Source organism: Triticum urartu, chromosome 3 (genome assembly GCF_003073215.2).
Source record: "Triticum urartu cultivar G1812 chromosome 3, Tu2.1, whole genome shotgun sequence".
NCBI lineage: Eukaryota > Viridiplantae > Streptophyta > Magnoliopsida > Poales > Poaceae > Triticum > Triticum urartu.
The window spans coordinates 190,821,517-190,848,256 of NC_053024.1; the positions used below are offsets into that span (position 1 = coordinate 190,821,517).

The 26,740-nt window shown below is 47.8% G+C and overlaps 1 protein-coding gene across 1 annotated transcript; it reads left to right on the top strand.

Annotated features, from left to right (window-relative positions):
* Positions 1–10,700: 10,700 nt before the first annotated feature.
* LOC125543561 (protein TPR1) lies at positions 10,701–22,365 on the top strand. The gene is made up of 25 exons (XM_048706936.1): positions 10,701–11,005; positions 12,272–12,451; positions 12,577–12,690; positions 13,393–13,551; positions 13,631–13,805; positions 13,894–14,017; positions 15,523–15,617; positions 15,698–15,833; positions 15,978–16,087; positions 16,231–16,300; positions 16,415–16,488; positions 16,594–16,689; positions 16,772–16,864; positions 17,107–17,234; positions 17,317–17,563; positions 17,638–17,805; positions 17,896–17,991; positions 18,100–18,255; positions 18,335–18,445; positions 18,526–18,705; positions 18,923–19,051; positions 19,133–19,228; positions 19,300–19,482; positions 19,557–19,732; positions 21,879–22,365. The coding sequence occupies exons 1-25, from the start codon at positions 10,926–10,928 to the stop codon at positions 22,093–22,095; spliced, it is 3,393 nt and encodes a 1,130-aa protein (XP_048562893.1). The 5' UTR covers positions 10,701–10,925; the 3' UTR covers positions 22,096–22,365.
* The last annotated feature ends 4,375 nt before the right edge of the window (positions 22,366–26,740 follow it).

Genomic DNA, 26,740 nt, shown 5'->3' on the forward strand with positions numbered 1-26,740 from the left:
AAGGTTGCGTATTATTTCTCTGATCACTCCATTACAGTCATCAGCGATGCACCATTGTCAGAAATTCTGAACAACAGAGATGCAACTGGTCGAGTGGCAAAGTGGGCGATTGAACTCCTTCCCTTGGATATCAAGTTTGAGGCAAAGAAAGTTATCAAGTCCCAGGCAATAGCAGATTTCCTCGCCGAGTGGATCGAACAGCAACTGCCGAATTAGATTCACTCGGACCATTGGACCATGTTCTTTGATGGATCTAAGATGCTGAATGGTTCTGGTGCTGGGGTAGTATTGGTATCCCCCCGAGGCGACAAACTCTGCTATGTTCTCTAGATTCATTTTGATTCCTCCAACAATGAAGCTGAATATGAGGCACTTTTGTATGGGTTGCGTATGGCCATTTCACTCGGCGTCCGTCGCCTCATGGTCTACGACAACTCAGATTTGGTGGTGAATCAAGTAATGAAGGAGTGGGACATCAGAAGCCCGGTATGATTGGCTATTGTAATGCAGTGAGAAAGTTAGAGAAGAAGTTTGAGGGTTTAGAGCTCCATCACATACTCCAACTGAAAAATCAAGCAGCGGATGATTCGGCGAAGATAGGTTCCAAGAGAGAAGCCATTCCCAGTAATGTGTTTTTGGAACATATTCATACACCTTCAGTCCAGGAAGATCCTTTCACTGAAGAGCTCCCACAACCAAAGAGCGCCACTGATCCGACTGAAGTCGAAGTCCCGGCCGTGGTCAACTTGATCATGGAGGTTTTGGTCATCACTCCCGACTGGACAGTGTTATACATCGCGTACATTCTTAGGAAGGAACTCCAAGAGGACGAAGAAGAGGCCCGACAGATCGTCCGCCGATCCAAAGCTTTTACTGTGATAAGAGGGCATCTGTTCAGAGAAAGTGTAACTAGAGTCAGCCAGAAATGCATAACACCAGAAGAAGATCGAGTGATCCTCAACGACATCCACTCAGGGACCTGTGGTTACCATGCGTCCTCTCGGACCATTGTGGCCAAAGCATACCGAGCGGGATTTTATTGGCCATGTGCAAATGAGATGGCACAAGAAATAGTCAACAGATGTGAAGGTTGCCAGTTTTATCCAACATGTCTCGCAAGCCTGCGTCACCCCTGAAGACCATTCCACTCGTCTGGCCCTTCGTTGTTTGGGGTTTGGACATGGTTGGACCTCTGAGAACGGGTAGGAGCGGTTTCACTCATGTACTCGTGGCAGTCGACAAGTTCACCAAATGGATTGAAGCCAAACCTATCAAAAGTCTTGAAGCTAGTACTATAGTCAGTTTCATCAGGGAGTTGACATTCAGATATGGTGTTCCGCACATCATCATCACTGACAATGGGGCGAACTTCAATTCTGATGAGTTTAGAGCCTTCTGCGCTTCCCAAGGCACTCGAGTCGACTATGCTTCAGTCGCCCATCCCCAGTCAAATGGACAAGCTGAAAGAGCAAACGGATTGATTCTCAAAGGATTGAAACCCCGACTGATGCGTGATCTCAAGCACGCGGCAGGCGCCTGGGTCGAAGAACTTCCATCAGTGCTTTGGGGTTTGAGGACAACTCCTAATCGGTCGACTGGCCAAACTCCATTCTTCTTGGTCTATGGAGCTGAAGCTGTACTTCCGAGTGACTTGCTTCACAATGCACCCAGAGTCGAGCTTTTCTCAGAAGATGAAGCAGAATAGGCTTGGCAAGACGCAGTTGATCTCCTAGAAGAGGAAAGAGAGATGGCCCTGATCCGGTCGACCATTTATCGGCAAGACCTACGTCGATTCCACGCCAGAAACGTGAGGGGTTGAGAATTTCAAGAAGGAGACTTGGTTCTTCGAGTGGATCAGCAAAAACCACAGAAGCTCGCCCCTAGTTGGGAAGGCCCCTTCATTATCACCAGAGTGCTCCACAACGGAGCATACCACTTATACAATGTCGAGCACAAGAAAGAGGAGCCACGCGCTTGGAATGCGGAGCTACTCCGCCCCTTTTACACTTAAGCATTCAGACTGTTGAGATGTAATAAGAAATACCCTTTAATTTGATTATCAAATACACAGTTTTACAGTCTCTTAAATGATTGTTGTTCCTTTTTTATATGTTCTAAATCCTCCAGTGGGTGCCTTAGATGCGAATCTGTTTCGCCTAAGTTTAAAAAAAATCCTACTGAGTGGTGAGCAAGCCTCTCACTCGAAAGCTTGGCTGTGAATCCGTTTCGCCTAAGTTTGAAAAATCCTACCGAGTGATGAGAAAGCCTCTCACTCGGGGGCTTAGCTGCAGTCCAGTACTCGCCTAAGTTTGAAAAATCCTATCGAGTGATGAGCAAGTCTCTCACTCGGGGGCTTAGCTACAGTCCAGTACTCGCCTAAGTTTGAACAATCCTACCGAGTGATGAGCAAGTTTCTCACTCGGGGGCTTAGCTGCAGTCCAGTACTCGCTTAAGTTTGAAAAATCCTACCAAGTGATGAGCAAGTCTCTCACTCGGGGGCTTAGCTGCAGTCCAGTACTCGCCTAAGTTTGAAAAATCCTACCGAGTGGTGAGCAACCCTCTCACTCGAGGGCTTAGCTGCAGTCCAGTACTCGCCTAAGTTTAGAAAATCCTATCGAGTGGTGAGCAACCCTCTCACTCGGAGGCTTAGCTGCAGTCCAGTACTCGCCTAAGTTTAGAAAATCCTACCGAGTGGTGAGCAACCCTCTCACTCAGAGGCTTAGATGCAGTCCAATACTCGCCTAAGTTTAGAAAATCCTATCGAGTGGTGAGCAACCCTCTCACTCGGGGGCTTAGCTACAGTCCAGTACTCACCTAAGTTTAGAAACTCCTACCGAGTGGTGAGCAACCCTCTCACTCGGGGGCTTATCTATGGTATAGTACTCGCCTAAGTTTGAAACACGTCCCTACCCGCAAGGATGACGAGGTGCAGGTCGACTGCAACCTTCTCTTCAGAGCTACGCCACAAATACAACGTGTGCTCCATCGTCCTCCGCAAGGACGGGGAGACACAGGTCGACTGCAACCTTCTCTTCGGAGCTACGCCACAAATACAACGTGCGCTCCATCCTCGTCCGTAAGGACGAGGAGGCATATGTCGACTGCAACCTTCTCTTCGGGGTTGCGCCACAAGTATATCGTGCACTCCATCCTGACCTGCAAGGACGACGAGGTACAGGTCGACTGGGACCTCCTCCTCAGAGCTGCATCTCAAGTACAAAGATTATCCCGAGTGAAGAACAAGTTCCACTCGAAGGCAAACACAAGCATATTTAGAAGATAAACCAAGTTCAGATAAATCCTAAAGTTCCAGAACATGGATAAAAGTACTCGGGCATCAGGCCCGAAGGAGTTTAACGGTTACAAAATCACTCGGCATTCCGAGGCAAATTTAAGGCGAGGTATAAAGTTTGCTCACTTTGCAGGAGGAGGGCTTGTAGGCTCGATGAATTCATCTAGATCAATTCCGTCAGTGATCCGAGTGGTAGCAGCAATGAAGGTTTCCATGAAGGATTGGAAGTCATGCCTTTTGGTGTTGGCAACTTTGATCGCTGCCAGCTTCTCTTCTCGAGCTTCTTTGAAGTGGACCCGAACCAGCGACAGAGCCACATCAGCACCGCATCGGGCAGATGACTTCTTCCATTCCTGTACTCGACCAGGAACCTCACTGAGTCGGGTCATCAGGGACTCGAGGTCATTTTGAAGCGTCACCCTTGGCCAAAGTGATGTATAAATGCGCGACACCGCCACCTTCAGGCGAGCAAGATAGCTCGTAACACTGGCGACACGAGATTCCAGTCGGAGCACGTTCATGGCAGCCTCATCGCTGATAGGAGAAAGGATGGGGTCCAAGCCTGTCTCGATCCGTCCAGTTTCTTCTTCAAATTTTTGGCAGAATTCTGCAGATTCAAGGAGTTAATGAGTCGACCGGTTCATGGTGACTTGCAAACAGTAAATCAGTCGGATAAAGAGAAGTACCTTCGAGCATAAGGAAGAGCTTCTTGGCGAGTGCTTTCAGATAAGCTTCCATGTTGTTTCTCCTATGAGAAATGCCCTCCAGCTTCTCGTCCAGAGTCACCTTATCTTTCTTCAGACTAGTCGCTTCTCGGTTGGACTCAGCAAGAGATGTCTTCAGCTTGGTGATTTCCTCCTCTAGCGCACCGACCGAAGGCAGCTTCTTGTCAGCTAGTGCAGTCTTCTCCTGAGCCTCCTTTTGCGCAGCTAAAAGATCGAGATCCTTCTTCGCTAGAGCCTACCTCATTTTCTCTGCAAGATATGCACTTGGGTCAGACAGAAGAACGAAGAGATAACTTGAGGGATGGTCAAAATAAACAGTTGACAGGTCGTTACCTTCCGTACCAGCCACTTCATCTTTAGCCTTTTTCAAGTTCTGATGGGCCAGCTCCAAGTCAAGGTTGAGTTGTCTTTGCTTTTCCTCGAATTCAGCGAGAGATAAGCGCATGGGATTTCTACAATTAGTAAAAGATATGTCAATGGACAAGATCAAAGATCATTTGGTTCTGAGTGAATAAAACTTTAAGACTACTTCAGAATCAAACATTCTATAGTAGTCTTGGGGACTACACCCAGTGGGTGCACTTATCGTGCCCCCACTGGTTCAGATTCCACTCGACATGGTCTGCCCAGACCGAGTGGAAAAGAAAAAAGAATAAGAGAGAAAGACATACTCAGACCCCAACCGACTGCCAGTAGTCGACTGCGGTCTCGGGGACTACACCCAGTGGGTGCACTTAGCGTGCCCTCCTGGTTCAGATTCCACTCGACATGGTCCGCCCAGAACGAGTGGAAGAGTGAAACAACAAAGACGTCAAACACCCAGTGGGTGCGCAGATGCGAAGTGCAGAATAACAAGAAGTTGCACGGAGAAAAGTTTTTAGGTAGCATATCCTAACAGAACAAGCAACAAGATAAGAGTTCAGTCAGAAGCCAACTTACCTGGACATTGTCTCGAAGGGCCGCGCTGGTGTCGTAAGCAGCATGACTATTTTCGTGCACCACCTTCACTCGCTCCATCATTATGCCAGCTTGGCGAATGGCTTCTGTGGCAGCGTCTGCCTGACTTTCTGGAACATGATGAGTGGTGAAGAATGGGATTGACGGTGCAGATGAGGTAGCTTGAAGTTCCGAGGCATGAGGCTGGACGGTTGAAGCAACCACTGGTACAGTCGACGATGTGGGGTGTTCACTTGATACCGGATCAGCGAAAGTAATAGAAGCCCAAGTCATATCTTCACGCTGTTGAATCGCTGACTCTGCCGCCAGCACCGATTGGGATGTCTTGCCAGCTGATGCCTTCTTGTTCCTCCTAGGCCTCAGCGGCACGTCCTCGTCGTCGTCTGGAAGTTCAATGACATTGGGAGGAGCTGCAAAAAGAATCAATCGCCAGAATTTAATCGGCCGACAAATCGGCCGAGTAACTGAGGACATGATTATAAGAGTTGTACCAGGGTTGGAGGTGACTGCATCTTCCATTTCTTCATCTTCATTCCTGTAAGCAGAAGTCCCGGAGGTAGCAGCACTACAAATTTCAAGATTCCGTCGGTCATATCTATCACGGCGGGACGATCAAAACTCGATTTGTACTAAACCAATAAATCAGGTCCAACTATTGCCCGGAAACAGTGGGAATGGCCACTTTGATCTTGGGCAAGGGTTTCTACGGTTTTGACAGCGCAGCTTTTAGTTGCTTTGGTGCCTTCTCAGTCGGCGCCGGAGAAGACGTTCGAGGGCGCTTTGACGACTGCCCGGTCTGCGTGGTCGCTTTGTCACGGATGCTTGCCGGGTCGTGAGTATGCTTGGATCGCTTTTCCCTACGGGGAGGTGAGTCGACCTCTTCTTCATCACTCGGGTCGTCACTCTCCTCGTCCTCCTCTTCGTCAGAGTGCCACTCGCCTCTCTCGCCTCCACTCACCTCCCCCTCTGGATCCTGCTCCTGCTCCCCGTTGGGCATCGAGTACATCTCAGTAAGGGTCTGAAAGACAACAAGCAAAACAAAAAGTCAGTCGGTTGACAACAAGCAGTTACATGATAAATCAAGAAAAACACTCGGCAATTTAGAGTTGGATCTTGTCTGGTTCATACGAGTTGTCGAGTGGAGGGACTCTCCTAGACCCCCTGGGGTTATCTTTGTTGCTGGTGATACCCCTCAACCACTTCTCCACCGTATCCTCGTCGACCTCTTCTGGGTGGATCCGAGTGGAATCATCAATGCCCGAATACATCCACATCAGATGATCATGAGCTTGAAGCGGCTGAATGCGTCGCCTGAGGAAGACCTCCAACAGATACATGCCGCCCACGCCACTGCGGACGAGCTGGACCACTCGCTCGACCAGCACCTTCACCTCCACTTTCTCCTCCGGGGTCACTTTCAAGGCGGAGGGCTTCTCGACTCGAGCCATGGAAAAGGGGGGAAGTCCAGTTGACTGACATGGAGTTGGCTGGTCTTTGCAGTAGAACCAGGTCGACTGCCACCCTCTGACTGACTCGGGAAGAATCATGGCTAGGAAAGTGCTTTTACCTCTCATTTGGATCCCAAGACCCCCACACATCTGGATCACATGTGTCCTCTCATCACCCGGATTGGCCTTTTTGACCGACTGAGAACGACAGGTGAAGATGTGTTTGAAGAGGCCCCAGTGCGGCCGACAACCCAAGAAATTCTCGCACATGTACACGAATGCAGCAAGATACACAATAGTGTTGGGGGGGGGGATGATGAAGTTGTGATCCAAAGAAGTTCAAGAAACCTCGGAAGAAAGGGTGGGGAGGCAAAGAGAAACCACAGTCGACGTGGGTGGCGAGAAGCACGCACTCACCCTCTCGCGGCCACGGCTCGGTCTCATCCTCCAGGAGCCGCGCTGACTTGTGGGGAATTAGACCCCCCTCGGCCAGATCGTCGATGTCTTCCTGACTAATCGTCGACCGAATCCAATCGCCCTAGATCCAGCCTCGCGGCAGGCCAGACCTCGACGAAGATCCGCCCCGGCTGGACTTCTTCCCCTTCGCCTTCGTCGTCGCCTTCTTCGCGCACTCCAAGGCCATCGTCTTCTCCTTCCCCATTGTAGCGGGCGGAACTCGAACTGAGCGGCGGCGCCGGGAGCAGAGGTGGATGCGGTGGATAAACGGAGGAGAAAGGGGAAGAATGGGAACACACTGTGCAAAAAACCACAATCCGGCGCCTTATATGAGGTCATTTTCGAGTGGCTGACCCGTGCGCCTAGGTGATCCTATCAAATCCCGCAACAGTCGCGTGCGCGATACGTGGCGAAAAAGGCGGCACGGTGATCGAGGCGGTTCTGCCTAATCCAACCCGATTATTGCGGCCTCCTCCATCCCGCACGCTTCCCAAAATCCGAATCCCGCGAGATCCGCAAGCAGCAGAGCAACCTGTCAGACGGAAGATTTTTTCCATATCAACACTCGAAGCTTAGCAGTAAAAGTTCACTCGGCAAAACCAAGAATGGACCAAGGCGACTGAAAAAGAAGTTGAAGTCATCATGATTGCTCATTTGATCCCAGTAAGACGCTTCCGAAGCGCAAAAATTGAATCGGAGGTATTCTCAACTCCTTCTCCATTCGAGCCCTGAACCATTCGGGGACTAATGATGAAGCTATGTACCTAGGGTAGGGTCATAGGCCTGACCTAGTCACCCTCCCCTAGGACATCACCCTAAAACCAGAAGCATTCGAGGGATAGCATCATCCACTCGACTACGAAGCATTCCACTCAAAAGACTCAAAGTCACTCGACCACGACAACTATCACTCGACAGACAGAAGATCTAAAGTCATTCTGCACGGCAACGGTCGGACGTTTACTTCATAGACTTAATGGGCATTTATGTCACTTTATTGCTAGCGTTACCAGTAACGCCCCCTCTTGATGTACCTTAAACCCTTTGTAACGTGGGCTAGCTGGGGTCTGGGCGCACTCTATATAAGCCACCCCTCTCCACTGGCACAAGGGTTGGCACCCCTGTAACACATATACACATAATCCAGTCGACCGCCTCCGGGCACCGAGACGTAGGGCTGTTACTTCCTCAGCAAAGGGCCTGAACTCGTAAAACTCATGTGTACAACTTCGCCATAGCTAGGATCTTGCCTCCTCATACCTACCCCCATTCTACTGTCAGTCTTAGATCCACGACACGGACCCTACGGGTTCGAGAACTATGTAGACGTGACCGAGACACCTCTCTGGTCAATAACCAATAGCGGAACTTGGATGCCCATATTGGCTCCTACATATTATATGAAGATTTTTATCGATCGAACCGCATAACAACATACGTTGTTCCCTTTGTCATCGGTATGTTACTTGCCTGAGATTCGATCGTCGGTATCTCAATACCTAGTTTAATCTCGTTACTGACAAGTCTCTTTACTCGTTCTGTAATGCATCATTCCGCAACTAACTCATTAGTCACATTGCTTGCAAGGGTCATAGTGATGTACATTATCGAGAGGGCCCAGAGATACCTCTCTGATAGACGGAGTGACAAATCCTAATCTCGATCTATGCCAACTCAACAAACACCATCGGAGACACCTGTATAGCACCTTTATAATCACCTATTTACGTTGTGACGTTTGGTAGCACACAAAGTGTTCCTCCGGTATTCGGGAGTTGCATGATCTCATAGTCGTAGGAACATGTATAAGTCATGAAGAACGCAATAGCAATAAACTAAACGATCATTATGCTAAGCTAACGGATGGGTCAAGTCAATCACATCATTCTCTAATGATGTGATCCCGTTTATAAAATGACAAATCTTTGTCCATGGCTAGGAAACTTAACCATCTTTGATTAACGAGCTAGTCAAGTAGAGGCATACTAGTGACATTCTGTTTGTCTATGTATTCACACATGTACTAAGTTTCTGGTTAATACAATTCTAGCATGAATAATAAACATCTATCATGATATAAGGAAATATAAATAACAACTTTATTATTGCCTCTAGGGCATATTTCCTTCATGAACGGCGATAGAGGAGAAGCGGGGTGGAGCTCGACTGGAACGCTGGTGGTGATAGACAGGTATAGTTCCGGCAGGGGTGTGGCGTGGCGGGCGGGGTGGTGGAGCGACGGTGAAGGCAAGAAAGAAAGTGGAAGGAGAGAAAATGGGGAGAATGGAATCGCGGGGTCCGGGAAGAGTTTTGTGTGGGTCGGGGGTGTCGGAGGCCTTCATGGCCGCTGTCCGGACTCTTGCAAAGCCCCCCATGTCTGTCTCGAGTTTGTCGAAAAAGTACGTATGGACCGCTCGATGGACCGATACATGCCACGTTGGATGGCAAACTACGTGTGGACCATGTGGTTCGGACAATTGCGGGCGGTCTGAGGGTCCGCCTTGGAGATGCTCTTAGATTGGAGTGAAGCATAGGGGGGGGTCATTTTCCTTCCCTAACCCAGGGCGGTTAGGGCAAACTCTTCTCTCCAAACTTCGCCAACGAGTTCGTGGATTCGCCTCTCCTCTGCCTGCCGCCCTATTGGATGGTGGCGGGGAGGGGAATCCCAGTGCCCCCGTTCCGGTTAGTAGTTTAGGTTAGGATTTTCGGTCCTCGCAGGTGTGGTGCTCACGCGGATGGCGGCGCTATTTCTTCGAGTTTGTCTTCCGGGTTCCGATCCTTCTCGAGCATGTTTGTCTGGGCGTAGTCGATGAAGCTCCGGCGTAGATTCCTGCCGTCTCTTTGGGGCGGTGAGGTTAGGTTTATTGTCTTGTGGCGAGATTTGGTGTCAGGTATTCCGGATCTATGCACGGGTTCAATGGCGATGACTGTGGTTTCAGGGCGTTGGTTCTTAGGAGCACGTGCACGAAGACTTCTTGGCTGTCAGCGTCAAGGTCAAGCCAGCGCCGGTAGGGGAGAGGCGACAACAACGCGTCGGCGGCTCGTTCTGACGGCAATAGTGATTGCTTGGGGTCTTGGAATCTTAATGTAATTTTTATTATGTTTGAGATGCTTTGTACTTCCGCTGAACTTTGGTAATAGATCTGGATCATTTTCGAAAAAAAAAGATTGGAGTGGAGCATTGGTAGCGAGAGAAATAAAGGATAAAAAAGTTTTCAACATTTTTGCATTCACTCGGTCAAACTGAGAAAACCAAGTCAAACGGATTGGTTGGAGACACATCTGGGCGATCAATTTCACAATCGAGATGAGCACTGAATTGATCAGCGGGCGTTCGTGGTCATTTTAGATCGGGCAAGTCAATCTTTGCCACAGCTCCAATTTTCCAGTACCCGCTGGTTGGACAGCGCACGATGGATACACGTCACCCCATTCACTCAGTCGGTGGTACGCCATTAACTACCCTGTCCACGCTACGCAAACCGATCCGAGAGACCGTCCACTCGTAGCGCGGTTTAACCCACGTATCGTCTCGTCTCGTCTCGTCTCGTGTCGTGTCGTGTGGCGGCACGCTCTTGCGTCGCGATCCACGGGCACCCGACTCGTCTCGCGCCCACGTCGCCCTCACGACCGGACGCCAGCTCACGAATATCCACCCAATTTAATCCCGCGCCCTTCGATTCCGCTTCTCCCAGCCTCTCATATAAGACCACCAGCCTATCCATAAGCACTCGGGCATATCGATACGACGCGCCGCGTATCGCAGATAAGCCAGTGGGGGTGGCGTGGGGAGAGAGAAAAGGGCGAGAGGTCTGCAACGCATCGAAGAAAGCGAGACTAAAGTTTCTCTCTCTCCCTCTGCATCCGTCCTCCCTCCCTCCCTCCCTCCACATCTCTCCGTCTCTCTCTCCCCCCATCCATCTCTCTCTCCTCACGAGAGGGGCGGCGACGACGCCAGCGGAACCCTAGAATTCGCCCGCTCGCTCCGAGCCCGCGCGAGCGCCGGCGGCGGGCCAGATCGAGCTCCTGGGTGGCGGCGCGGGCGCCATGTCGTCCCTCAGCCGCGAGCTCGTCTTCCTCATCCTCCAGTTCCTCGACGAGGAGAAGTTCAAGGAGACCGTGCACAAGTCGGTACCCTGCCGCCGTCTCTCTCCTCCCCTGCCGGCCCGTGGGCTGTTCTTTTTTTCTCTCTCTCGGTTGGTGGCTGGCTGGGCTCCAGAAGCCAGCCCCTAGGGATTTGTTTCGGTGCGCTGTGATTTTTTTTCCTTTTCGCGATTTCCCCGGAATAAATCTCCGGGTGTTTTTTCTCGCGTCTAGTAGTACTACTTTGTTTTGGGTTTTGAGTTCATGGGGAGAAATGTTTATTTCCTTTTATTACTTTTGCTCCGTTTGATCTGTTCCGTACGCGCGGTAAATCCCTGCCAAGTTTCGTGTTCGGTCGTTCTTATCTTTTTTTTTCTTCTCCGTGATAATTATTCTTTAACAGTTTTGTTAGAACTCATCTAGATGAGATATAATTTGGTCTCATTCATCTTTTATAGCCATTGGATGTGATGCTATAAGATGCGTGTGTGCTGACGTGGATGTTATATGTTCTTGTTTTCCAAGTGAATGAGACCAAATTATATCTCATCTAGATAAGTTCTAGGTACTCCCATTCTTTAATCCATTTTAGTCAAAATGGATTCGCTTAGTCTCTACCGCAATTTCCCTTTTAGTTGGGCAGTTCAGGGGTAGATTCGAAATTTCGCGATCGCGTGAGTCGTGTCTTTTTCCTCTTGTTTCTTTTTCCTTCAGCGTGCGCAAATAATAATGAGCTACTAGTTTTTTTTCTGCCGTAACTTAGACTATTTCCTTTTCTTCTCTGCCGGCCACTTCAATTGGTAGAAAGTGAGATCTTCTAGATCAACTGTGGTTAGTCCAGATAAAAAAAGTAGTTAGTCCAGTGATTGCGTGGCATTGTTGTCTCCTGTGCGGCGCCTTTTCCGAGTAAAACATCAGTAAATGGAGAAGCGTAGATGGCATTTACCTGGATTGCAGTGTTGTTGCGAAATCCCTGCCAAATTTGGACATTGAGCGCGCAACTGGGTATGCAACCATCCATCTAAACAAATGGATTGATCTGGAACTCTGTTTTGTTTTCACTTGTATTCTGTAGTACGGTCATGCGTGACGCCTACGGTGGACAGCTCGGGTTGGCAGTAGTGAGCGCTAGAGTTACTGGTATTGGGAAAAACAATGTTGTGAGCTCAAGAACTGCACTGCCAGGGTCTTCCTAAGTGCTTATACTACCATTTTTTGTCCCTTCGAGCTCTGGTCCATCTATTATTATGTTTAGTGCAATGGAATATTGCAATCTTTTTATGTGATTTTGATGATGCATGATGCTGCAGGCTTGAACAAGAGTCAGGCTTTTACTTCAACGTCAAGTACTTTGAGGAGAAGGTCCATGCTGGGGAGTGGGATGAGGTGGAAAGGTATCTCTCAGGTTTCACCAAGGTGGACGACAATAGGTATTCGATGAAGATCTTCTTTGAGATCAGGAAGCAGAAGTATTTGGAAGCTCTTGATAGGTAATATTCTTGCATTTCTTGTGGATTTGTACCCCACTCTGAAAAGTATCAGGGGTTTCCTGTCCCATGTTTTTGGCATTGGTTGAAACTAAAGTTTACTAATTTGCTGTAATAATTTCTAACAGGCATGATAGAGCAAAGGCGGTAGATATTCTTGTCAAGGATCTTAAAGTCTTCTCGACATTCAACGAGGAGTTATATAAAGAGATAACACAGCTTCTCACTCTTGAGAATTTCAGGTTCTTTTTTCCTACCCCATGTTATCATTATTGTCTGTTTTTTCTTTTTCTTTATGCGTAAGCCATCCTGGAAGCTTCTTGTAATTGATGTTTGTGTTATATGGTTCCTCACTAATCTGTACCTTTCTGTGGGCTGTTACCAGTAATACAGTGGAAAATGATATAGTTGGTTGTTTAGAAAAGTGTTTGGATCTTCAATTGCTTCGGACTGTTGAAACACAAATTCAAATATCTTTCTTGATATTTTAACTTATAGTATTGAACTTCTACGCTTGGCACGGTTTCATTTTGTCTCACATCGTTCATTTTTTTTTTGTCATATCATGGATTAAAATGAAACTTTTAGCTGACTGAGCTTACAGGCAGGGCAACTGCATCGACCTGTTAACACTTTGATAATCCAGTTATTATCTACTAAATATGGGTGCACATGGCTACTTGAAACAATACAAGGGGTTATTATAAGATGGCTACTTGGAAAACATTATTAACCAGGGTCCACATGTAGTACTTAGTTATGATTTGTAAATTCTTGTTCTTGAGTGTGGTGGCATTCCTGAACTGTTGCTTTTAACAATTTATGTGGTATGTGTGTGCCTTTTTCATCAATCTAATTTGTTTATGTATATATTATTAGTATTTTGGTTTTACTATTCTCTGTAAATTAGCTCAAACCATTTACAGTTTGCTATTTTCCTGCAGGGAAAATGAACAGCTATCTAAGTATGGGGATACAAAATCTGCTCGCAGTATTATGCTGATTGAGCTAAAAAAACTAATCGAAGCAAATCCCCTTTTCCGGGAAAAACTTGTCTTTCCAACCCTTAAGGCATCCCGTTTGCGGACTTTAATTAACCAAAGGTTTGCACTAAATAATCTAATGGTGTTATGCTATCTGAGTCTGTTTTCATGTTTCATAATTCCTTGAGAACATGTGCAGCTTAAACTGGCAGCATCAACTTTGTAAGAACCCTCGGCCAAATCCAGATATCAAGACATTATTCACGGATCACACTTGCTCTCCTCCCAATGGAGCACGTACATCTCCTGTATCTGTACCATTGGCAGCTGTTCCGAAGGCTGGTGCAGCATACCAGCCACTCACAGGCCATGCTGTATGTTCTCTCTATAATATCATTTCCTGCTTATGTGCGTTTTATGATCCTTATAGTTTACTAACATCCAGTATGTTCATTAACGCAGCCATTCCAGCCTCCTCCTCCTGCCGGTCCATCTTTAGCTGGTTGGATGACAAGTGCTGCTGTTTCTTCATCCATTCAGTCTGCTGCCGTGGCAGCATCATCAATGTCTGTTCCACCAAATCAAGGTATTGTGGTAAACTTGTGCCTTTCTGTTGACATGCATCGAGTGGCTTGTTTCACACATCTTTGAACCAAACTTGATACTTCGCTAGTTGATAATAACTAACACGTCTTATGTCTGGAGTTTTACCTTTTTACGTACAGAAGATGTTGTTACTAATACACTCCCCTTGCAGTTCAAAATAAAAAAACACTCCCCTTGTAATCTTCCTCTGACCTAAACCTGGCCATCTGGTTATGCATACCTTTTTCTCTCACTAGGGATGGCATATTCAAGCATAATCTGTAAACATAGTTGACATACCTGGCTTTCTGGTTATTTTTTTATAAAAAATTTTCTGGTGTTGATTTTTAATGAAAACTTAAGATCTGCTGAACAAGAAATATGAGTTATGAGATGATCCTTGCAATCAGCCTGTGCAATTGGTGGTTGGGCACTTCTATTTCGTTGGAGTTGCAGTTACCTTGACCGTTGTAGCCCTAATTAGACTTTCTGCAATTGTATCCAATGCTAAGCATTCTCCACAGAGTACCCTTGCAATGGTTTTATGGGGAAGGTCTCGAATAAAGTTTCCTTGCTAAGACAAGTCGATAAATATTTCTGCTGTTATATTCATGCTAAATATTCTTTCAAGTTTGCCAGTCATCATTACCATTGTTGTTGTTGCCAGAGCGCAAACACAGATCCATTAGTCTGCATGTCTTGTGGTGTTATTAGGATTTTATTCTCGTTTTTGCAATCAGGAAGTTATTTTTGGAGAGGGAATGGGTTGTTAATTTGTATCTTAGAAACATGCACTGTTACCTTGGTCTCAACTCATTAGAACGCATGGATTCGTAAATCAGACGTTTATATGCAATTAAGAAGGGACATCCATGTTACCTAGTGGTTAAGCACAAGGTTGTTGTTGTTGGGTTCTTGGGTTTAAGTCCCCACTTACCTTCTTGAAAAATGGCAGATCCTTCTACCTATTCTCGCCTTTGTGTGTCCGAAGTAACAATGTTGTGAGAAGTAACGAATCTACAATGAAGTAATTACACGATAAACTAGAGCAATAAGTTATTTTCAATGCAGAGTTTGGTGTGCCATATACTTTATGCCAGTTCATCTTTGGAGCATTATGCTCTTCATGTGTGTGATTCTGTACTGAGATGATCACATACATGCCACTGTTGTTATTACCTCCGTCATGTAGTTTCTGTTTTGTAGGGAGATATATGTATAGTACTTTTCTCTCTTCTCCAAGGCCCCTTTTATGTATATGTAATACTTCATATTGACTTGTATATTAAGGAGTATAATGGATCAATGTTCTACAGTTACTTTATGAGATTAACTTAACAGTCCTGGCTTAGTTCTTTCAGGATGTAGAGCTTTAGTTCTTCATGGCAAGAAAAATGAACATGTAGTTTTATTATTGCCATTTTGTTTGTTGTGATGGGAAATGTACTATGTGTTTGGTTGTCCTATGACCTCAGTTCTATACTTAACAGTACATTATTTCCCCAGGCATGATGAAACGCCCAGCTATATCAGACTATCAAAGTGCAGAATCTGAGCAACTAATGAAGCGATTGAGGCCCACTGGACATGGTATTGATGAGGTAATGTTGCACTGAGTCAAGATTTACGACCACGGTGCATTTTGCATGAGCTGAAGAAAATTATCTGTACTTATTTGCAGGCCACCTATCCTGCACCTACTCCTCAACCTTCATGGTCATTGGATGACCTTCCTAGGACAGTGGCGTGCACATTATCACAGGGATCTAATGTAACTAGCATGGACTTTCATCCTTCTCGTCATACACTACTACTAGGTACAATTAAGATTCCTCATTTACTCTTATCTTAAAAAAATGATGTAGTACCAACTTGGCAAGTACAAAAGGTGTCTCATGTGGTTTGGGCAAATCTTCGAACAACACCTTATTGATTTTCTCATCTTATTTACTGCTCAATAGTTGGATCTGCTAATGGTGAATTTGCACTTTGGGAGATTGGTCTGCGTGAGAGGCTGGTCTCAAAGCCCTTCAAAATTTGGGACATGCAAGCATGTTCAGCACAATTTCAGGTAACTGAGATCTCAAACAAGTTGAAGTTCTGAATGTAATTTACTCCTGTTTGCTTTTACTTGTAGTCTTGTACTTGTTTGCAAGTGTCTACATGTTTTGATATTATATATGTGCCTGACTATTTTACGTCTTATGAGAAAAGAGTGTCTTGGCTAAAGACTCTTCCATGCCCATTAATCGAGTTACATGGAGCCCTGATGGAGACTTGATTGGTTAGTGCTAATATTCAATCTTCAGTCAGTAACTCTGCATTGCACTCCATTGTTGCTTAAGTTCCCCATATTGTGCTCCATTGTTGCTTAAGCTTCCTCTTTTTTGGTTTTTAGGAGTTGCATTCGCAAAACATTTGATCCATCTGTACGCATACCAACAACCAAATGAAGCACGCCAAGTTTTAGAGGTTTGTAGAACTTCTAATTCCGCATTGAACTTCAATTTTATAGATGTTACATTTCATATTTTATTAAATAACTTTTGTTACTAAATCATTTATTCATCATGTCAGATTGAGGCTCATTCTGGAGGAGTTAATGACATAGCATTCTCCCGGCCAAATAAGCAACTCTGTGTTGTCACTTGCGGAGATGACAAGCTGATAAGGGTATTTGACTTGTCGTAAATGGTTATCATCTATTTCATTTTCCCCAGGCCTGGTCTTCTGTAACTTCCTTTCCATTTTGTAGGTCTGGGATATGCATGGACAGAAAATATATTCGTTTGAAGGGCACGAGGCACCTGTGTATTCTATTTGCCCTCACCACAAAGAGACTATTCAGGTATGTTGTCTGAATAGAATATTTAGGCATCAACACTTCGAATGCAATGATGATATCTGTGGTTGCTCCTTATATATGCCTCCAAAGTGTACTCAACTTTAATTTGAATTGAGGCAGTATGAGCCATTATGGATGATGCCTGTACTTTGTGAACTGAGCGAGGTTTATGGGTGCATGGCTTTTTCAAGCACTTAAGCGTTTTTCTGGTGTACTGATACACAATTTTATTGTGTTCCCTACAGTTTATATTCTCAACTTCCATTGATGGGAAAATTAAGGCATGGCTTTATGACAATGCGGGATCTAGGGTGGACTATGATGCTCCAGGAAAATGGTGTACTACAATGCTTTATAGTGCCGATGGAACTAGGTAAACATGATGTGTTATTTTGCTCACTAGAAGTGTTTCGAGTTATTCTAGATGTAATATTTTACTTGTCGATTATTTGAAGGTTGTTCTCATGCGGAACAAGCAAAGAGGGAGACTCACATTTGGTTGAGTGGAACGAAAGCGAAGGATCTATCAAGAGAACATATTCTGGATTCCGCAAAAAGGCATCTGGTGTAGTGCAGGGTGTTGTGCAGTTTGATACAGCTCAGAATCACATTTTAGCTGCCGGGGAAGATAACCAAATTAAAATTTGGGATGTTGATAACACCAACATGCTTACCTTTATTGATGCCGATGGAGGCTTGCCAGTTAGTCTCTGTTCCCTATTATATTTGCCAACCTTTTCTCCATTTAGTAATCTAACCTCTGTACATTGCAACAGGGCCTTCCCCGGTTAAGGTTCAATAAAGAGGGGAATCTTCTTGCTGTTACTACAGTAGACAATGGCTTTAAGATACTTGCAAATTCTGATGGGCTCAGGTCTTTACGGGCTTTTGGGAACCGGCCTTTCGAGGCGTTTAGGTCACCATATGAAGCTTCTGCGATGAAGGTAAGCACATGTATTCCTGCCTGCTATTGTCATGACAGATTGCGGGCGTAGTTTTCAGAAAGTTTCTAACCTTGAGTGTTGAATTAATAGGTCTCAGGTGCTCCTGTTGTTGCGGGCATCTCTCCTAACATTGGCCGAATGGATAACTTAGACAGGAACTCTCCTGCAAAGCCATCTCCTATACTGGTATGCTGATCCAGAAGAAAGTAGACTTTGATAAGTTTCATATGTTTTAATGCCTCTATGCTACCTTATCAACAACAATGCAATCTTACTTAATCATGATTATGATAGAATGGCGCTGATCCAGCATCTAGAAGCATAGATATAAAGCCAAGAATCTCAGAAGAAAAACCTGATAAAGCGAAACCTTGGGAGCTGATGGAAGTTCTAAATCCCCAGCAATTCCGTGTAGCTACATTGCCAGAAACTCCAGACCAAACCAGCAAGGTTCGGTCCATCTTATTCTTGATTGTGTGTTTGTACTTTTTCATCACGAAATTTCTGAGAAGCTTACCAACATATGCAGGTTGTCAGACTTCTGTACACAAATTCTGGTGTCGGTTTGTTAGCACTAGGGTCTAATGCCATTCAAAGGCTGTGGAAATGGAACCGAAATGAGCAGAATCCAAGTGGGAAGGTATATATATTTTTTCTATTGATTCCTTGTGTTTAGGTTAATTCAGATTGTTGTATAAAATTTTCCTTTCATCTGAACAGGCCACGGCTAGTGTTGTGCCACAGCATTGGCAACCAAACAGTGGCCTTGTCATGGCAAATGATATCGGGGAAACACCTCCTGAGGAGTCAGTCCCATGCATTGCACTCTCCAAGAATGATTCTTATGTGATGTCTGCATGTGGTGGAAAGGTCTCATTGTTTAATATGATGACATTTAAGGTAATTTTAGTTATTTTATTTGGATGTATTTCAAAACTTCAGGAATTTTGAATGATGCATCTGTATGTCTTAAGTATATATGTATGTTGTATGTGGATGGGCCAATCAGGTCCAATTTCTGGGGTGGCCCATGAGGCCTTTGTACTGTGCTGTATCCCCTCTTTAAATCAAGAATAAGGTGCATTTTGCTGAAACATTAACAGCATCTTTCCTACAGGTGATGACAACATTCATGCCACCTCCACCAGCATCGACCTTTTTAGCATTTCACCCTCAAGATAATAACATCATAGCAATTGGAATGGAAGATTCAACCATCCACATATACAATGTCAGGGTAGATGAGGTACTAAAACTTAAAAACTGCCACAGATTATCATGTTATTGAATCACTGCTTTGCTGCTGTATTGAGCTTTACCTTTTCAGGTCAAAATTAGACTCAAAGGACATCAAAAGAGGATAACTGGATTGGCCTTTTCCAACAGCCTGCATATACTTGTGTCTTCTGGCGCTGATGCACAGGTTACTACTAATGACACTCTTTCTATTTTTGCATTTTCATTGGTCAGTCATTTACTGTCCTCATTTTGCAGTTATGTGTGTGGGCCACCGATTCTTGGGAAAAGAAGAAATTGGTCGCTATACAAATGCCAGCTGGGAAGACTCCATCAGGAGACACAAGGGTTCAGTTTAATTCTGACCAAAATCGCTTGTTAGTAGTCCATGAGACTCAGATAGCTATTTATGATGCATCCAAGATGGAGAGAATCTACCAGGTAGCATATATTTGATGGAAACATTTTCTTACTGTCTGTGTCTGTTAATAATCTCTTTCTCGATCTTGTTTCAGTGGATACCTCAGGGCACTTTGTCAGCTGCCATATCACACGCATCGTACTCGTGCAATAGCCAACTAGTTTTTGCTGCTTTTACTGATGGTAATGTTGCCATCTTTGATGCGGATAACTTGAGATTACGATGCCGAATTGCATCATCTGCTTACATGTCTACGACAGCCATAAACAGGTAATCCCTTTTTGTACATTGGTTGCACAATATTGGCCTGAACATCATGCCACAAATTCTGAGTGCTGCTACATTTTGATTTTCATTTGCCCTCTGAAAGATTATAACCATCCGATAACTGATCAGCAAGCAAATTTTCAGTATGGAATTGCATCGGATATTATGGAAATACATATATTTGGGGAAATCGATGAATATTAATGTATTAATAACAACAAAATTCGTTCAAATTCCAGTCTCAGAAACATTTAACCCGTTATATTTTTCACGCAAACTTTCAAGTTAAGAAAGAAAAAAGAACATGTGTGCTTACCGAAAAAGGTTTTCGCCCCGCTTTATAAATAAAGCAAACCGCCACAGAGCACACATACAAGGACAAAGTTCACACGCACCCAAGTCTCACAAACAAGAGGAAGGTTCTGCTGAGGGCACAACTCAACAAGCCCAAAAAAGAAAGAGACAAAAACACAAAGAAAAGGGCGGGGGGCCCAGGGGTCCAGGGGCCCAACAACCGACTAGTCGGGATCCGGCGGTGGCAGCAGGGGCGGCGGCGACAGGCGGACAGCCATCGAGCGAAGGTCGGCGATGAAGGCTGAGATGGCGTCGCGGTCCTGGGGGCGGCTAAGCAGCCGCCAAAGCTGCAAGAAACCAGACAGTTTGAAGATAGCGTCAGTAGCTCGTCGAAGAGGAACGCGCTGGATCACAAGCTTATTGCGGATCGTCCATAGGGTCCAAGCGAGGACACCGATCTCAAGCCACCTAATGTGGCGAGAAGACAAGGGGGAGGACTGGAGCTCGTCAAATAAGTCGGGGAAGTTGGTGTGACACCAATTTCCGCCCACCACGTCACGGAAACAACTCCAAACGAATCGCGCGGAGACGCAGGAGAAGATGTGACTTGAGTCCTCGGGAACGCCGCAAAGAGGGCAGAGGCCGGATCCCGGGCCATTGCGCTTGCGGACCTCAACGCCAGACGGGAGTCGACCGCGAATCCACTGCCACATGAAGATCCAGATTTTCAGGGGCAGGCGGATGGACCACACCGTCACAAGGGGGGGGGGGGGGGGGGGGGGGGGGGGGGGGGCGGAGGAGGGAGCGATGGCCTGGTATAGAGACCTGGTGGAGAATTGCCCCGAAGGTTCGAGGCGCCATCTCACCCGGTCAAGGTCACTATCAACCACCGGTTCGTGAAGAGCAACGCAGTCCAGCAACGCACGCCAGGCGGCGGATTCCGGAGGGCCAAAGGGCCTCCGAAAAGCAAGGCGCCCTAGGTCAATAAGGGCCCTCTCAACCGAGATCAGGGGTTCTACCGCGATGGAGAAGAGGTCGGGGAAGCGTGCAGTGTAGAAATTGTTGAGAACAAGGCAGTGTAGAAATTGTTGGTGGGTAAGATCATCAGCTACATGTTGATTGGCTAATGTCGAGGTGTAAGATCATCAGTGTAGAAATTGCTGGAGAATTGCCCCGAAGGTTCGAGGCGCCATCTCACCCGGTCAAGGTCACTATCAACCACCGGTTCGTGAAGAGCAACACAGTCCAGCAACGCACGCCAGGCGGCGGATTCCGGAGGGCCAAAGGGCCTCCGAAAAGCAAGGCGCCCTAGGTCAATAAGGGCCCTCTCAACCGAGATCAGGGGTTCTACCGCGATGGAGAAGAGGTCGGGGAAGCGCGCAGTGTAGAAATTGTTGAGAACAAGGCAGTGTAGAAATTGTTGGTGGGTAAGATCATCAGCTACATGTTGATTGGCTAATGTCGAGGTGTATTTACTGGCATTTTTATTCGTTCAAGTTTTGGTATTGGTGGACTGGCTTAATGAGTACTCAACTTTGTAAGACCTAGCTTCCTGGTTTCAAGAGCAAGGTAATACACGGAGGCAGTGTTTAGTTGATGACCGATGCAATGTAAGATAGGTAATCACCAATGTCTTGACATTATTGTGGGAAACATGTGGGATAGGTGTTGACTGTTGACGTCCATTAACCATTTACGTAAATACAAGCCAAATCATTGGATATCTAGTGTAAAGTACAATAGACATAGACAAGAAACTATGACATTTGTATTTTTGAATTTCCGTTCCACTATAAGTTTACTGCTCTTACTTGCTTCTTATATGATCTAACAACCATACCTCTCTTGGCTCCAGCAATCCACCCGTTTACCCTTTTGTTGTCGCTGCACACCCCCAAGAACCAAATCAATTCGCAGTCGGGCTGTCAGATGGATCTGTTAAAGTGATGGAGCCGTTGGAGTCCGACGGGAAGTGGGGGACGCCTGCTCCAGTGGAAAATGGGGTGGCCAACGGAAGGGCGCCAGCATCATCAGCTACAAGCAATCCAGCCACAGATCAAAACCAAAGATAGATGCATGTTGAGTTAATTGTAAAATCTTGTCATCCGCATGTTGGTGTCAGCAATGTTATTGTTGCGTTTCTTGGGAATGTAAGATTAGCTGTGTGTTTATGTTGTAGATTGTGACATGATTACCCTTGCTCCTATGAGTGATGATCTTGTGATAGGGATAAAGTTCATAAGAAGGTTCGCCTTAGGTTTTGGGCAGTTTAAACGGAATAGCCGGACCCTGTAGGTATCTTGATGCATAATGATGTAAATCAGTTCATGGTTTTGCATCCATTTTTTCCGGAAAGAGGGATAAAGCCCCGGGCCTCGGCATGGATTGATGCACATATACGTTTGTTATTGCATAATCGCTAAGGGCATGTACAATAGTGCTATCTTAGGAGTGCCACATAGAATAAATGATGAGGTGAAGAAGAGAGAATTCATAAAAAAAGGTTTGTCTTCTCTTATTTAAGATAAGACAAGAGATGATCTCTTAGCATAATTTATCTCACCATGTTTTAAGAAATTTCTGGTTATTGAAGATAAGGCTAAGATATAACTCATCGTAGACATATCTTTTTGCCATCTCTAAATTACATGCAAGATTTAAGATAGTACTGTCTTATCAACCATTGTACATGCCCTAAGAATCCAACATCACATAAGGGAGTACAAGTTCATGTAGGCCCTTTCAGAGGTTGATACAGCCGACAAGAGCAACGGGATTACATGATGCCTGAAGCGTTGCTAGCATCGGTACGCTTTGGTTTACCCTTCGTAATGGTTGCTTCGGAGAAAAGCTATTGTGATTGGGACGTGGAGTTTCTACACCCTGCCTCAAATGCTCCTGGCGTAAACATTAAAATCAAAAAACTCTGTTTTTTTTGGCACTTGAAGAGATGTTTGTTGTGCATGCAAAATTTCATCACGAAATCACATTGCTGCAAGGTGTGGTGGAAAAAATAAAATTGATGCTTTGAAGATGTTACTTTCAAATGCATTTTGAAGCTCTGAATTTTTTTTTGCCATGACTTTTATCAATGTGATTCCGTGATCAAATTTTGCATGCACGCCAAACATTTCTTAAAAGTATACCACAAATTTCTTTTTAGTTTTTTTTTTCTATTTTTGATTTTACTATTCACACCTGAAGCATTTGAGTCCGGATGTAGAAAGGTACTTTCGCTCACTGCTTGCGTAGTATACATGAAAAAGCCTAGAGAGATTTTCAATCTACCTATGGTGCTATTCTTCTTGTGGAGCGCATGTGCTCCCTGAACATGTATTCAGCTTGGTTTCTGGGAGACATTTCCATCTCAAACGAAGCTGTTAGTGTTTTTCTTTGAAATGGTGTATATTAATTAATCCAATCCATAGTAAAAGTTGGTGTTTTCGCCTCCCCCCTCTAGCGCGACTCCCCCCTCCTCTGCGCTGGCGGCCACCCTCTCCCACCGCTCTCCACTCCGGTGGTGGCGGCCACCTCTCGTGTCGCACTCCATGGCGTCCCGCGTCTCCCTCACGGCGTCCTCGTCGGAGTCCCTCTTCCCTCCCCCTCCCCCCTGCGCTCCGCTCCATCGTGGTGTTCCCGGATGTCGTCGGCACTGCCTTCGGCCCCATTGTTCGCGGCGGGGATCCAGGCCCGAGTCGGCCGCCAGCTTCGAGGACCGGGGCCTGGCAGATCGCACGCGACCGCCGAGATCGAGGCCCGCCGAGGCGGCGCCCCTCCCCTCCCGCCCATGGACAAGGCAGGCGTGGACCTCCCCCTCCTCACCAGCTCCTTGCAAGGCGCCCTCGCCGGATTCGCGGATCCCTGTGGAGCTCTACGGCTGCTGCTATAACTGCGGCGACCCCGGGCATATCTCCGCCAAGTGCAGTAACGACACCAGGTGCTTGAGATGCGGCGACGACGGCCACATCGCCCGCAGGTGCACCCGCCCCCGCAGCCCCTCCCCCCTGGACCATCCCCCTCGGCCGGCCCTGTCGGATTTCGGGTTCCAGCAGACCCTTGAGGTTCGAACATTGGGGTGCGCGCGGAGATTCCGCCTCCTACCTATCCGCACCCCTCCGCCATGCTAGGATCTAAACTAAGAAAAGAACAACACAAGAGACACAGGGTTTATACTGGTTCGGGCCATCGTTGTGGTGTAATACCCTACTCCAGTGTGTGGTGTGGTGGATTGCCTCTTGGGCTGATGATGATGAACAATACAAGGGAGAACAACCTCGCGAGGGTCTGTTCTTGGCTAGGGCGATGAACTGCTCGGAGGAGTTCAGTCACCTTTCTCTCTTTCTCTCTCTCTCTCTCTCTCTCTTTGCTTCTTCCAACCGACCGAACCCCCTTGCTATGTGGGTGGCTGGTCCTATTTATAGAGGCCCTGGTCCTCTCCCCAAATATTGAGCGGGAAGGGAGCCAACAATGGCGGGCTAATTTGAAGGGGGACAGTAAGTATCAGCTATCCTGACAAAAGTAGTCTTCGCCTGTGCAAAGCTCTGGTGATGACGCCGTTTTGGGCTCCACGGTGACCTCCGTCTCGTAGTCCTCCTGGTCTTGGTCTCGTTGCACCGAAATGGCAACCTTTGCCTGATGCCTCGGTACTCCGCGGCTGCGCTTGCCCCCTTTGCACCAAAGAGGGAAGGAGGACGCTGCGCGGGCTGGCACCCGCCTGGCGCCCTGAATCGTCATGGCTTATGTCATGGGCACCTCGTGAGGTACCCCGCCTTGATCTCTCCGCCCCCTCGTGAGCCAGCCTGATGAGGCCGTGCCTGAGGAAGCTCCGCATCGTCCGCCCCGCGAGGCTTGGCCCCTCGCGAGGGTCTTGGGTTTGTGTTGGTGAAGATGGGCCGTGCTGGGCCCCCCTTTGAGCCACGCCGCAGGCAGGCAAGTCTGGGGACCCCCGTTCCCAGAACACCGACAGTAGCCCCCGGGCCCAAGGCGCGCCCGTACTTGGCTGTGCAGGGAGGCGGAAGGGCAAGAGCGAAGCGCCGCGGGCCCTAACAGTCTGCGGCCTTGGGCGCCGCGTGGCGGTTGATTGGACGTGGGCGGCACTGTTCCCCCACGCCCTCCTTATCTTGTGCCGTGCTAGGCGGACCCGTAGTCGTACACAGCCGTTCCCCTTTTATCGCTCGTGCACCCTCTGTCCTTCCTCCGCTCGAACTCCGGTTTCTGTTTTCCACTCAATCTCGAACCTCCCTCCTCCCCCCTTCCCATCGCCATGGCTCCGACGAAGAAGGGGAGAGGGAAGAAACCCGTGTCTCCGCCTTGCCCGCCGCTGTCGGCGGCCCCCGCCGAGGGCTTGGGCAAGGTCGGCTTGGCTCTGGCCACCATCTTCAATGAATGCGGGAGGACGACGGCCTGGCCCGCGTCACACTTCTCCATCGACAGGACAACCACCGAGGTCTCGTATCTTGCCGACGCCCTGTGGGCGGGTTTGGTTCCCCCCTTTTCTGATTTCTTCAACGCCGTGCTTTCCCACTATCAGATCCACATGATGCATCTGGGTCCTGAATCCATCACCCTCCTTTCGGTCTTCGCCTTTGTTTACGAAGCTATGGTGGGCATCCCTCCTTCGGTTGCCTTGCTGCGCCACTTCTTCTCGTTGCACCTTGTCGACCCTAGCCAATGCTGGGCTTGCGTGAGCTTCGTTGCCGCGCCTGAGACGGCGGCCTCTAGGATTGACTTCAAGCTCCCCCTGCCCGCGGTCGGGTTCCGCGAGCGGTGGCTGTACGTGGACGCAGGGGTGCCCAGCCCCCTGCTATTGGAGCCGACCGCGCCTGCCGTCCCCAATTCGGGCTGGGGCCAGGAGACGCTCGAGAGCCCCCGGCTCATCTTCGTCTGGCGCCGCTTCGCGCTCTTGAGGTCGCTTGGCGTGACAGTGCCCAAAGTGGTGAAGGAGTTCTTGATATGCCGCGTTGCTCCTCTTCTACGCCACTCTCGCCGGATGTGGGCCTTTCGTGGGCGCGAGGATCGTATGAAGCTCCAGGAAGAGGACCTGACTCCTGAGGTGCTAAGGACGACGCTCTTGACCCTGGCTGGGGACCCCAACCCCGGTAGCGTCCGGAGGGAGGGACCTTGCTGTACCTCTGCCAGAGCAGGGGCGACTTTGTGAAGCAGATGCCTGTCTTTGATGAGTGGGGGCCGCGCCCCGCCGGCCTTCAGGGGCCTCGCGAGAACCCAGTGGTGGTGACTTCCCTACCAGTCGGCCAAGGCGACTCATCCTCGAGTGGCGGAGCAGGGAGGCACGAGGCGCCAGAGGCCGAGGGGGCTCCCGGCGCGGTGACAGCGCCGGGCGAGGCTCATGAGGAAGCAGCTCTTGGGGCCCATGCCACTGAGGCTGAGGGTGGCAAGCAGCTGCCCTCAGTGCCTGCGACTGGGGCCCCTGAGGCTCCAGCTGCGTCTCTTGGGGAGGCGATTGGCAGCGCACATCAGGCAGGCGTCTCTGCCGCAGATCGCCTTGACGCTCCTTCGTCGAAGGTTGATCCATGCGCCCAACTCTTGGGTCGCTTCCGCGTGAACTTCGAGGCTCTCCGGAAGAGAAGGGTGGCCCTAGGCGACGATTACCCTTGTCGCCTGCTGAAGCGTAGGAAGTACTTCGCCACTGATGAGTAAGCCTTCTCCTTTCCCGGCTCCCGATCCTTCTGTTACTTGTACTGACCCTTGCTTCGCAGG

What these genes read in the sequence shown, in the direction of transcription:
- LOC125543561 (XM_048706936.1), top strand. Translation starts at nt 10,926, where the DNA reads ATGTCGTCCCTCAGCCGCGAGCTCGTCTTCCTCATCCTCCAGTTCCTC. An exon ending in CATGTTCAGCACAATTTCAG is followed by an intron (nt 16,088 to 16,230) that starts GTAACTGAGATC and finishes TTATGAGAAAAG; the next exon opens with AGTGTCTTGGCTAAAGACTC. An exon ending in TCTACGACAGCCATAAACAG is followed by an intron (nt 19,733 to 21,878) that starts GTAATCCCTTTT and finishes TCTTGGCTCCAG; the next exon opens with CAATCCACCCGTTTACCCTT.